This window comes from Ambystoma mexicanum, chromosome 14, assembly GCF_040938575.1.
Source record: "Ambystoma mexicanum isolate Mex_15411 chromosome 14, UKY_AmexF1_1, whole genome shotgun sequence".
Taxonomy (NCBI): domain Eukaryota; kingdom Metazoa; phylum Chordata; class Amphibia; order Caudata; family Ambystomatidae; genus Ambystoma; species Ambystoma mexicanum.
In genome coordinates, this window is record NC_090940.1 from 427798917 (window position 1) to 427813052 (window position 14136).

Consider the following 14136-nt stretch of genomic DNA (forward strand, 5'->3'; position numbering starts at 1 on the left):
GGCTGAATACTAATGTTACAGCTATTCACTTTAGTAAAGTTATTACCAGAGGAAGGGCATGTGGGTTGTCACATCCATGCAAGTGCATCTGTCAATAGCTTTGGGATGGCACTTAAGACGGAATAGTGGGGTCTCAGAAACCTTATGTTTTACAAACTGAAAGGTTGTATCATACACAAGACTAAGATTGCAATAACTCACCACACTGGTTACTTTTCTGACCCAGGTTGAGTAAAGAAAATGGCAGATAAACTGACTTGTACCAAAGGGAAAATGACATAGGAATCTGCAATCATTCCGAACATTAAAATGAAAAAGTACAAATACTCTTGGAACAAGTCAGCACACTACAGAAATGAAGTTTTGCTGCATCTGAACATGGTGTTTGTTTACAACACAGAAGATGCCAGGAGTTGCTACTAAACCCGTGCATGCCACGGATATCCTGGACAATTTGTGCATAAATCATTCCTTTTTCAACAAGCTCCCAACTCCAACAATTCCATCTGTCTAGAAGCATTCCACAATCCTTCAAAGTACTCTGACCACGCAAAGCTCACGAAAAAATGTTAATGGCAAATGACAACTCACAACTTATCAATTGGTGTAAGCAGATACACGAAAAAAGATTTCACGAATGAGGCTGCTCTCATAATATGGATCAGCAAACAGCATAACGGGTCCAGTTTTGCCAATGAAAGCAGCGAGTGCCGATTAAGTCAGAAAACTCAATGAAGAGCTCCAAAGCCAGAAAATTGGTTACCATGCTGTGGTTTTGACCATGTGGTTATTACCTCGCCAAAAAAAAGGTTTACTGAATTATAAAAGAATAGATGAACACATTGCAATAGCTTTAAGTGTTTTAGCTCCTACTTGTAGCCAAGAGCCTGGTTATCTTAAAATCCAGGAGCTTATTATGACTACTCAAGCCAAGTGGCGAAAACAAAAAACAAATGACAACTTTTTGGGAATGTGAATAAATGATAATTAGGACGCATTTAGATGGCATTTATAGGAAAAAGGGTCAAACGAGGGGGAAAAAAATGTATTTGCATATGTATAGCGCACTTGCAGCCCAGGGGCATCGAGACGCTGTTAGAGATTGTGTAGGAAATTTGATTCAAAGGAACAGGGCGACCAAAGGTCTCTTGGTTACAGAAACAGGCTGTATGAGTTTGCAACTCATGCAGAAATGTACTTTGTGGCAAACTGAACTGCTCCTCGTTTTCCAAAGTTAGTGCTTACAGGATGATGCCTGATAGGGTGCTGCTTTTAGCTACCGTTGAATCTTTATTTTAATTTCCGAACTACTGTCAGGTTAAAAGAACAATGAACACATTCAGCCTCCAACTACTTCATAGAAAAGTGATTTTATAATTTGACCGCAGGTTTGAAACATTGGTTGGAATACAGCTTTCGGCAATGGAACACAACTGGGTTTAACATCAAATAGGGAAATTTAAATAAACAAGCACTGCAGTTGTATTATGGTGACTGGAAACATTTTGCAGGTTAAGCCGCCAGGTTAATGGGTCCAAGATTGTGACAGATTATGAAGACAACCCACAGCAAGATTTGGGGTCTCACTCCAATTCCCAGCTAGTTGACAAAAACTCCAAAGCTGAAACCCTTCATAGCTGGCTATTACAAGGGTGTAAATGAACTATAGCAAATAATCTGGGAACCTTACTCTCGTTATTAGTCCGAGGCCGTTTATAGAAATATCGAAGGCAAGTCATACTGCTAGACAAATGGATAGATTGCCAAAAATAGAGATCAAAGTATGAAACGACCAAGTAGGCAAAAGGCCATATGAGCGGGGTCGCCAAAGAACTTTGTGAACTCCTTGACAGATAAATCAAATTACAGAATTTACATCCAATTTAGCTTTGTTTTGGTGAGCCTTTTGGGAAGGAAAGCAAGGTAAATTCTGGGACACTTGCAGAAGTTACTTTCGGAAAACACTCACTCATTCTATTTAAGGCAATCTTTTAGAAGCAGGAAGTCAATATAGCCCCAGTAATTCACTCCATGCCAGAATCCACATACGAATCAATGGATTACATGTAAAAAAAATTGCTATATTCAACTGTGATTACTAGGGGAATCAGATACACAATGAGAGCAAAGCTGGAATGTGGTCTGTCCGCCCGGTGCGAAATGCACTCTGAAGTAGATGGATACCCATCTACAATTTCACCAATCTACAATTTTAGGTTGTGCCCCTTCACCTTTTCATGCCCCTGCCCCAGTGTTCAAGGGTTCGAAGGCCAAAGCGCCACCTCCATTTTACACCCCCCCACACCCACTTTGCCACCTGAAAAATACCTCGCCTCCTGACTACTCAGTAAATTGCCATGCTTTGATGTCAGCATTTGATAGAATTTCAATAACCCGCTACTACATGACATCCAAATATAGCATTTACTAAACCTTTTAGTTATTTGATTCGTACGCAAGTCCCACATAACAGGAAAATATAATCAAACGCCCATTGATGGTTGTATACTACGATGCAGAACTAGTACCATGCAGGCTTAAATTGATTTTCTTGTTTGTTCATTTGTTCCTTTAGATGGTTGGAGCAGTGGACGGAGGTGGTAGTCTAATATGTACCTTAAACCAACTACAAATAGTAAACATTTGAACCATAGGGTGCTCCGAAGTTAGGTGCTGAACTATAGGGTGCTCCAAAGTTAGGTGCTATATTTACAGGCACATTTACCAAGAAACCTCCACCTGCATTTAAACTAACAAGTCAGACAAAAGATAGGCATCTGACTAAGCAAGAGGCAAATCATTTGAAATATCCAAGCCAGAGGTTCATTTCTAAATTGCCTTGCAGCAGGATGTCAAAATGACATTCCTATGGAAAGTTACAAAAGAGAAACCAAACAGTCTGCATGCTAGTTGTATGAAGGGATAAGTTCTCTAAACAAGGAGCTACCTTTTAAAGCTAATTAGCAAGTGGTTTACTCATCTATAGGTTCCTTCTGAAATAGAAGGAAACCGCTGTGTCAATCTAGGCTCCAAGCGCTAAAGGCTTTTTAATCACTAGGGAAGACGGGTTGGCTACTTCAAAAGTTAAAACACCCCCAGCACCCATAGTATAAAACAGGAGTCATTGGACAAACTAAGAAAACTCGGTCAAGCCAGACTGACTAACCGAATTAACTGGTGCGATAATTGGGGAGCAGAGGCTTTACATGGGACGACTGAGGAATCCACAGGGATCGAAATTGAGGGGGCTGGGAGCTATTCAGCTCCTGCTTGTAGACTAGAAGAGCTTGGTTAGCTTGACACCATTAGCTACCAGGAGCTTCTTTTGACTTACCAGGTTATCTGATGCCGAACACAGCTAAATAAAATCAACTGTGTTTGGGACAATAAATAAACATTACAATATCTATACAACACTTAAAGCAGAATGCGTTTTAACAGGCAAAATGATAAATTTGCATCTTATGTAAAAGTAATATTAGCGGAACGGCAAGCACCATCTCCTGGTTTCCCCAATGGTAGCTTCTGGTCACTGGTTAATGCTGGATACCAAGGAGCTGCAGTTCCTCCAGCTTAGCCAGGGTTAATGTTGATCCCTGCATACATAATGCCTTGTCCCTGCTGTCAAACTCCGTTCACCAACTACTGAGACATAGGAACACATCCCACTCTGAAAAATGTAGACTTATGTGATCACCTCAACATCTGTTCATAAATGTCCTGTTCATTGATTAATTGATAGTTGGTACAACACCTGGGTTGCAGGTCCCAAACCTAGTATTTAAATATCACTTGTGCTCCTAAAAAAAAAACTGGCTAAAATTAACTTATTAGATCCTTGAAGAGGCGACTCCAAGAGGCTGAAAATGTCAGGAAGGAGAACCTGGCACTTATTTGAGGAGGCAGCTGTCCAAAACCAGGTACAGAGAAGGATAACCGAGCTGGCCAGACATAACATTTACTTAAGCCATTAAAGGAATTAGATTAAGGCCTGTTGTAGCACTTGTACTGGACAGCCCGAGTTGTGTACAATGGAGATCACTGGTCCCAATACCAAAGGTAGTAAGTAGGCTGAAACTGCAGGCAGGTGTGAAATTAGATCATCCCAAGTACAGAAATATTTTCAGGAGAATCCACGGCAGGATTTCAATCTAAGAATTTTAGATCCAGGAAAAACAAGTTACATATGTCTAGCAGAAAATAGGTGTCTTGGACTCAGTCTCGGGTGATGTTGCCCTCTTGGCTCAAGTGGCAGGAAGTTCGCCCAAAGTGCTGAAAAAAGATTTAAGACTTCACATTTTTAAAGTCTGACCGGGAACAAGAAGGGCAGGACAAAAAACTAAAACCTGAAAGAATACATGATTACAACAACTCTCGCCCCTCAAATTACAGGCCTTGCAAATCCTTAATCGCATTAGACCTGCAGAGAGTTCCTTACTTTAGATACTCAACCAGAGAAATGCACTCGCCCTTTGGTGACGGGTGGCAAATTATTTACTAGTGCTTTCTGTAAAAGGGTGTCACCCAAAGGCACAATTCATATTTGGTGCAACGCTGCCACCCAAAGGCCATCCAGGTACAATAAAACTAATTTACCATTTACAGCAAAGTGTGAAACTTGAATTTAGCATTTACTGCAAACAAACATTCCCATATTAGCCAGCAATGTAGAGCATCATGCAAATGGTGCTCGCCCGTCAAATCTCCTTGCCAATGCGAGCAGGCTAGTAGATTTTGAAAGCCCCAAAATTAAGACTTCTTTATAAGCATAGTGGCAAAGAAACCAGTTTTTGGGACAAATATACCTAAACACAGGTTTCATAGAGCTGTGAGTAACTGAGGACACATTTCGCTCATCTGGCACTTTAGCAAAACACCACATTAGCCTGATACCACTACTCCCAGGACACAAATGTTTGCTAAAATATTCACAGTATTTCTAGACAATAGCTTTCACCATACCTCAGAAAACATTTGAGTGTGTCTATGTAGTTTAAGCCGCTATTACGGATCCAGTTGGTGCACCGGAAAGTGCAATCTAAGGCGATTAACAATAGGAGATGGACTGCTCAGACGACCAATTACTGTAGAACAAGCAGTCACCATCTCCTGTACTTGCACACACAGTGCTAAAATCATAGCCCATAGCAGTCAAACTGCCGCTTGTCAATTTCTTCAAACAGAAATGGATTTAAAAAAAAAAAATGCCGATTCATGAAGAAATGCAACTCCAACAGGTCAGGATACAGGTTAAAATGGCAAGCTAGCACCAAGTGAAAGGAGGGGGAAAAAAAAAAAAAAAAACTCATCCATCGGGGTTACCTCCTATTTGAAGTAAACTTAAAATTGACCAGCTTTGACAAGTATATTACTTGGTTATATGCTGGCACTGCTGCCATTCGCATGGTCTCTTGGCGCACCGTTGGATCTGAAAAAGATGGGTGATGGGGTTAAGAGCAGAAGACGCATGTGCCAATGTTTGCAGTTTTGAAAGAACAGGGGTCTGTGTCAAGTGTGAGGAGACGTTTGGCAGGACATCGATTGTGGTATAGCAGTTCCGTTATTTGGTTGGAAGGGTATTCAATATGGCAGCCAAATACAAGCAGTCACTCTCCTGTGATGAGGGGCCAAACGACGCTCTAGTAATTTCCTGGCAGCATCTCATTGATAAATTCTAGTTACACAGGAATATTGTGTAATTGAGGAAATCTGATTGGTTAGTTTTTCGCACTTCTACAACTCACAGCCCAAGGCTTGGATACAAGATCTTGTGGGTAGGAAATGAGAATGTTTGTTTTAATCAATTTATCAAGCACTACTAATTCTGCAAGGGGATGGAATAGAAGTAAACATTTTCCATTCTTAAACTGTAGGGAGCAGACTTTAGACTGCAATATTTACCTCTGATGTGTTAACAAATCTGTATTGATGCTCTGGTAATTGAACAAACTTCAGACATGGGAGCAGGAATGTAAATGACCCCGCTGAAGACATCAAGAGGCCTCCCAAGAATTGAATGGCGAGGAGTACCCCGATTCACTGCAGCAGTTGGGGGTGGGTTAGGGTTAGGGGGGATACATTGTCTCAAAAAGCAAACAGACATCCACCTTCGAATTTGGTCAAGTGAATAATGCAAATTCGGTACAACCCTGCAAAATAACTTCCTAAATGCAGATTTTTGCAAGCCAAGAGCCAATCTTAAATGGCAATGGAGAGGACCTTGTGGCCAACAGGGCAGCATTTACAAAAACTCAATGAAATAACCACCACTTCTACATGAATTCTAGGTGGAGGTGGGAGGGGGGATAAAGTTGCCTGGGGTGGTATAAGGTATTCAGCTACTCAACATGAAGTACTGCAAGTGTGGGAACATAGGTATGAAAACCAGAGGGTCTTATGACCATGGGGTCCAAGGACACAGCTGGATCCAAAGGTACAGGGCATCTATGCAGGCTGTAGACCATATTGGTACAGAAAAAAAAGTCACGGTGTTAATCAAGAAATCAGTTTTAGCGCACATGTATCCCTTTAGGTGGCGATCAGACTCTACCAGACAACCATACAGGATGAAGCTAGTGTAGAGAAGTAGAATTATGTTTAGCCATATGTACTTCTGCATCATGTAGCACTTAAGATTGGCAAAAAGTGTATGAGAAACACCCTGCAAAAACAAGATCATGTTACATCGCAACAAGAGACAAATGGACGAAGGCTCTTCAAATAGGTGGATGTTTGGAATTAAACAGTTACATTTTTTGGGTGTGCTAGTATATGGAATACATTACTCACTGTAATCCTATTTCTGATGCTCGTTTCTGCTTGGATTCACATGCTTTGCACAGGCCGACATCTAGTGGAAGTTGGAGTATTGCACATGAAGTTTTCGAAGTTCGAAAAGGGATGTTGATGGGGCGTGAATAATACTATCGCTAGTGACTTACACTACCCATGATCCCTCATACATCAAGGTCCTTCAGATCATGTCTGACAAGAGGGAGTGTACATTTTAAGCATTAAGTATAGGTAGCAATCATGAGGTGTGAAAGATCCATACTTCTTGCCCAGGCGCCTTCTACTCCAAGAGGGAAGGAAGGGCATGTGAATCTAAGCAGATACAAGCACCAGAAATACAATTATGGTGAGTAATGTCTCCCTTCTCAGGCTTGTGGATCTGCTTTGAACATGCTTGCATAGATGAGTAAGCTGCACTAGTAGAAGTTGGGTTGTTAGAAGGTAGCGCTACAAAACAATGTTTCAGCACTGCTTGTCCCACCTGTGGATCACCCCTATAAAGTTTCCAAACAGTAATGTTGGGTGATGGTGTGTAATGAATTCCAAGTGGCAGCCTTGCAAATGGCATCTAGATGCACGTTAGCTATGAAGGCTGAAGTTGCCCCAGTTACTCGAGTAGTGTGTTCTGGGCTTAAAAGGCAATATTCTCCTGCCAAGTGTCTAACAGTTTGATGCAGACGACAAGCCATTTAGAAATCGTTACAAGAGATAGGATCCCCTTCCCGTCCAGTGGCTACAGACACAAGTCTTCATTACCTATTTTGTATTTGCAAAGTAGAACAGGACAGCTCTGCATACACCTAGTGTACGTAGACTTCTTTCTGCTGCGTTTAGGAAAAATGCAGGCAGCTCTAGTTTGATCACATGTAATGGTTATGAATTTTAGCGAAAATAGAGGATGTGTCATCTTTGTGTACAATTACAAAGGGGTATTGTACTGACAGCTTGTAGTTCACTAACCCTCGATCGAGGTAACTGCTATAATGTAGGCCGTTTTGCATGTAAGATGTTTAAGGCTGGCTTTGTGAATTGACTTGAAGGCCCTTAGGGCCCCCCCCCATGAGCCTTGTGAGTACAACATTGAGGACCCAGGCGGGAGGATTCGATATTGGCGCCCTCCATGAAAGCCTCAACTATGGGCACCCTCGACCACGAAATTTTATTCAGAGACGTGGTTTAAGCGGCGAGAGCCACTAGGTGTACTTTTGAGTGAGTTGAAGACTAATCGAGTGAAGTAGGTAGATGAGGTAATTCACTTTATTGGACGATGAACTGCCAGTTGGAGGGAGAGACCGTGTTCGGCACCATAACGCAAAGCGCTTCCATTAGTTAAAACAACATTACCTTGCGTGCCGCAAGGATTTCCATGTACCTTTGGTCTAGGTTAAGGTGACCAATCAGTAGCCACGCTGATGGACATATGCAAAGCCTGGCATGAGGCGCTAGGTAGATGCAAGAAGCCATCATTCCCAGCAGGCGTATTGCCTTTCGTAGCGTCACCTAACCGGCTGTAGTGTGAGATGTCTGACATAGCATGTTCTAGCTGTTCAAAATTAGCCAGACATCTTGCTTGCTTTACTTGGCTGGGCACTATGTTTGACTTCTTGTTTATGGAGAAGCCCAATCGGAACAGAAGATTGATGGCTGCATGTTTTGAAGATAACTCTGGAGAGAGTCCCCAGTAATTAGATGGTCTATGTAAAGGTACACTGGAATGGACAGCCTTCGCAAGGGTGTGGCCACCACTGCTAGGACCGTTGTGAATAGCCTAGGGGCAGATGCAATGCCGAATGGTAGCACTTTGAATTGGTAGTGCTTGTTCCCAAATTTGAATCCAATTTAATTCCTGTGCGCTAGCAACACTGAAATATGACGGTATGCACCTTTCATGTCCAATGAAACCATGTAATCACCCATCTTCACTAGTGGGATTACCTCCTGCAACATTGTCATCCTGAATGTTTGCCGTTTGACACAAATGTTTGCAGGGTGCAGGTCCAGTACTGGGCGCATTGTTAGATCTTTCTTTGGAACAAGAAAGTACATTGAATTCCGTTCCACGAAGGGCACCAGCTCAATGGCTCCTTCCTGTAAAAAGATTGATCTCCTTGAGAATGTGGAGGTGTACCAAGGACATGCTTCCTACACAAAGTTGATGGGGGCTAGGTGTTTCGAGGAACAGAGTATTCTTTGGCCAGTCTGCCATTATTTCCTCCCATTGCTGGGCAGAGTGTTATGCGACCCCCGACTGGGGACACATGGGAGGGAACGTGGATCAGCACATCATTTGGCAGCAGGGGCTGCTCTGCAGCCCTGCCTCGTCCTTTCCCACTGCAAAAACTATGATGCTGGTACTGATACGACATCTGAACATGAGACTATAGGACACCAGACGTGCTTGCTCTGGCTTGGCCCGGTTTTCCCAGAGTCTTGCGCCCAAACGATTCAGCATTTGCTAAACAATCCCCTTGGGACGTAGGGCTTGTTGGAAATCTGCCCATGGGTCTTGAGGGTTTCATGTTCCTTTGCAGTCTTACAGCTGTTCGTCAAATGCTTTGCCAAAGATGAGCCCCTCCTTCATGGGCATGTCCCTGGCTGAAATCCCGAGTCCATAAACCAGGAATGTCTTAAGGAGAATTCCCTCCGCAATTACTCTTTCGGAGGGGTCTACGAGTCCCAACACATTATTTCGGATGTTTTGGAAGACACGTTTTGCCTCTGTGGCAATCTAAAGTGGGATTGTGCCGGTTCTGGTACTGAGTTCAGATGTCGAGAAACCTGATCCCCCCTCTGGGTGTTGCTGCAGCTGGCAAACAAGATGGAGTTTGTTATCCTAGTAAGGTACGTAGCAGAGGTTGTGATAAGCTTCCTACGCATGTACAATATCTTGCACTCCTTAGTAGTAGATGCCTTGGAGGTTGAGAGTGGAACACCAGCTTGCATTCTTGTAGTGATGACCACCAGGGAGTCCGGCTTAACATGACCCCGAATGTAGAGAGGGATCTGAAGAGGGCCTGAAAGATTTTTCCACCCTTGGGTTGACCGTCCTAGTAAGGGAGGGGATAGATGGGGAATCAGACTTTTTTTAAATAGGCACTAGAGGCACTTGGCTAACAAGTTTGTTCTCAATAAATATATCAACGAAGTCAGTCCCTGCAGGGCTGGATTCGTCAGTGTTTATGCCAAAGTGGTAAAAGCCTTCAGCAGCTCACTTTAGAGGCTGGTCTTCATTGGGAGAGGAGTGACCGCCCTCAACTACTAGGGGTCATCAGGGTTCACAAAGATCAAGTCTAGGTGGTCCTGGCCCTGAAAATGGGTATCGTCACCATCCTGACCAGGGTCACCCTGATCACCTACCCACATGTCTCGGTTGGCTTATGTGGACGGCATGTCCCCATAAAGAGAACCATGTGAGGGCACCCCAGGTGGCGTGGCTGGGCCAGAAAACAGTGTGCCGGAAGAGGCATCTGCTCAGCAGGCTTTGAAGGTGTGGTCAGCTTGCTCACAAAGTCAACAAAAAAATAAAAATAAACAAAAAAGACATTTTCCCCATAGTGTCCTCAAACTGTGACTGGGTCCAGGGGGTAGCAGACAGGATAGAGTTTGGTTTGGCACAAGAGGTACTTCTGACAGACAAGTGGCTCTGGGCGTTTCCTTGGGGTTCTCTCTAGGGCGCTTTTTGTTGAAAGGGGGGTGAGGGAGACAGATTTCTTAGCCTCCAGAGGTTTGAGAAGCTAGTTTACCCTGAGCAGTGGGATCCTTAGTGTGTTTGAGTGTAAATGTGACTTGTGCTTCGCGGCTGTTTTGGCGAGTCTACCTCAGCTGCCGAGCGGCATTTATGTGCGCCCTCCGCTGGAGTGTCTATATGATCATCATGTGGTTAGCACTTAAGCAGAACCACAGCAGGCATGGTCGCGTGAGGGCGGTGAACCAAGAGGCGCCAACCAACGGCACCCAGACCTCCGCCGACGGAGTCGAGGGACAGCTAGCTTGGGGAGGGAGGTCTGAAGGGAAGAGGTGTGGGGATACACCGGTGTAGCTAGCAGGCTACCTCATAGCAGCGCACTGTGACTGCCTTTCGTGGCTGGGGACAAGCATGTGTGAACTAGACCGTTCCACGGTAGTGTCAAGCTCTGAATCAGTCTCTGCTGCCTCGGCCTTCGGGGTCCAACTTGAAATTCTGGCAGCAGTCTCTGGCTCCGCCGACATAGCGTATGCCACTCACCTTTTGGTTCTGCGCTTCTTGGGTAAACGCAGCACAACCGTATTTGAGATGGTCATGTGGAAGGCAGTGGTTGCAAACTGTCTACTTGAGTGAATTTCCTGTTGCACTTAGGGCAAAACTTAAAGGGAGTGCGTTCCATAATGAAAGTCAGACAGAGGCAGCGAGACGAAGTTAGATGGGGCAGGAAATGGGGATATGCATTCTCTGGATCAGTCCCCCCACTTTCCCTACTGGTTAGGCCTAAGCCAGCTGGAAGAGAAGACATCTGGTTCAGAACCGTGAATCAGCCGTCGAGAGCGCCAGGTATCAGCCGTCAAATAATTGCTAGAGCAAACGACAAGAGAAATTCAGATGAATTTTAACTCTGAACAACTTGCCACGATGGCGGAAAAAAAAAATCTGAGGGTCCTCGACACCCGAGGGATCATGGGTACAGGGTACGTCAAACTAGAGATTGCATTACAGTCATGCCCTGTCCAGGTCCCTTTTCGAACTTCAAAAACAATGTGCAATACTCTGCAACTTCCACTAGATGTCAGCCTATGCAAAGCATGCAATCCAAGCAATTCCACGGGCCTCAGAAGCAAGGTTACACAAAAGTACAGAACGCAGCATAAGTATAAAAGGTGCAGTTTGTACTATATGAATCTCCTTAATGCAATATGTTCTTTAGCCACCAGATGAAATTGTGGAATGAACAGAAAAAGATAACTGCAAAGTTGCAGGTCCCCAAAGTGGAAGGTGGTGGTGTTAATGTGACCTTGGTGCCAAGATGGTCCAGCTCTTTAAGATCAGTGGTGTCTGGGTTAGTATATATATGCAAGTGCCCATGACAAGGCTAGTGCATTCCAATAAGGGAAACAGCGAACTGGCTGATCAAGCAAGCAGAGGAGGATCCAATAAACCAGACTGTTAGTTTTGAACCAAGACTGTTTATTTTCATAAAATAAAAAAACAAGTACTACAGTCAGACAGATTTGGTGAAAACATACTAAAAATAAAAATGACATTCTGCAGGTTTTAATCCTCTGTACCATTCGGGGATGTGATTGCCTAATTCCCATCGCAGGCAGCATCATTAGGCAATAGAAAATGAAGGGACTTACAACAGCATACCTCCTACTGCTCACTTAAGTAATGAAACAAACGAAAGCAGTAAAGAATCTTTTGCAAACAGCAAATCAAAAAACCTGCCTACGAAAGAAAGGGTCTTGATTCTTTCCATTTCACACTTAAAACATATTTACAACCATTTCTCCTTTGAAGGAGAATGGCAAGAGTAGATCGAGTATTCCCTATTTCCATTTAACAGTATGAACATTTAGAACTAATGCAGGTAAAACGTTAAGATAGTTTGTTGTGCAACCGAAGTCGGGGGTTTTCTTAAATCAATGTTGTCCTTCATTGTCTACGAGCAGCAAGGTGTTTTAAATCCTAAATATTTCCAGTTCCATTGTTGCATAAATGTTCAACAGTTTAAACTTTGAATTCAGTCCTACCTATCCGTTGCAATAGCTCATTACAGTTCGTGCTACTTGAGCTCCCTGATATGTCCAAGTTGGGTTACAGGAAAGTGGCATTACTACAATGTGTCCCTTGCAAAAGTAACCTTTTTTCTGCACACCAATGGACAAGTTTCAGATTTCGTAGTTTGCTGAAAGCTTGCCAGTTGCATAACATTTAATTCCTCAGACTATATGGGAGTTTACCAGATCTCTGCTTTCCAAGCACAAAGTCTACTTCAGCTATGAAGGTGAAGTCCTGGGAAACAGGACTGTGCCATTCTGCAACAGATCATTTAATGCAGTTTGTGCAATCAGATAAAACTCGCAATGAAGCAACGTGTGGCGTGTTAAGTTTGTAAATTTTCACGAGGGAATATAAGACTTGCTCATGCAAGACGAATACCTGTTGCTGTCAGCTTGCAAACTACAAGACTTTCTAGTAACCTTCGGAAAAACAATTCACAAGTTGGCACCATTTGCAAACGGATTGTCTTGGTGGTCCTTGTTTAAAAAGGCGATGCATTTTGCATTTTATTCCATGTCCAAGAATAAATGCAAAGTTAGCACAAATGCTCAGTTTTTCACTCGACTCACAGCACCAGTCTGGTCTCCTAGACTCTTAAAACACTGAAGAACTGTTTGGGCTCCATCGAGAAAAAGGTCTTGCATCTGTTGTGCAGCAATGTTGTGGAGATCATTTTCACAGCGGTGGGGATCATCTTTAAGTAAAAAAAAAAAAATAAAGCTGAAAATGCTTTACCAAACAATATATTGCAAAATGACTGCACTGACTTACAGGATGTTGCAGGATCTGACGACCCACCCTTTGCAGATCAACCATTAAGGCCCCAAGACACATGATCTGCCAAAAGGTAAATAGTTCAGTGCACTCTGTCCCAAATTACATATATCCTTGCATGCTATGCTGCGATTAAGGTCAACATTTCAGTACTTAATAGGACAATAATGACTTAATAGGTACTGCAAGTATGCAAAGGGACATGGTGTAAAAATCCAGCATAGAATCTGAAATCAATCTCAGAAAATCAGAGTGCCTATCCTCAACGTTGCCAACGATCGCGGCTACCTTTGTAAAGAGTAAGGTAATGAGGCAGGTTCAGGCAAAGGGTCCAAAGGTTAATCATGACATGGCAACATGGACATTGTCTAAGTCGACTTCAATTAGTTCTATGGAAGCCAGGTAACCAGTTGCAATAAAATGCTGGTCAAAATCGGTTCCATCTGCACTGTAGCTCCGAGAAATGGGATGTGGGATTTTTACTCATCTCAGAATGGTACAGAGAATAATGCAAACCTGTTCCCACTAGGGAAATCAACAAGTCATGGATAATAAACATTTGACAATTAAGAGATTTTCACAAATAACTATTGCAGAACAGAGTTGATCTATTTCCACCCATCTGACTTCTGAATTTCAGACTTGCCCCATCAACCCTCACTCCACGAAACCTGTGCAGTGTTAATCGTAAAGTCCTTTTACAGTCAAAACGCACTCAAAGTAAAATTTAATTCAGTCACTGCATGATGCCCAGAGATCCCCCCCCCCCGCCCAGCTGAACAACCCAAGTGGGTTAAAATCACTTTAAGCATGTT

At 43.2% G+C, this 14136-nt stretch overlaps 1 protein-coding gene across 7 annotated transcripts in view; it reads right to left on the reverse strand.

The window, feature by feature from the left end:
• YLPM1 (YLP motif containing 1) overlaps nt 1–14136 on the reverse strand; it is a 1127325-nt gene that overhangs the window by 1039780 nt on the left and 73409 nt on the right. The window contains exon 6 of one of the 7 annotated variants that reach the window (XM_069637608.1): nt 11934–13241. The exons of the other annotated variants lie outside the window; for them this stretch is intronic. Within the exon in view, the coding sequence (XP_069493709.1) occupies nt 13238–13241 (4 nt within the window). The 3' untranslated portion in view covers nt 11934–13237. Of the gene's footprint in view, nt 1–11933; nt 13242–14136 lie in introns of those variants that run through there. 7 annotated transcript variants of the gene reach the window in all.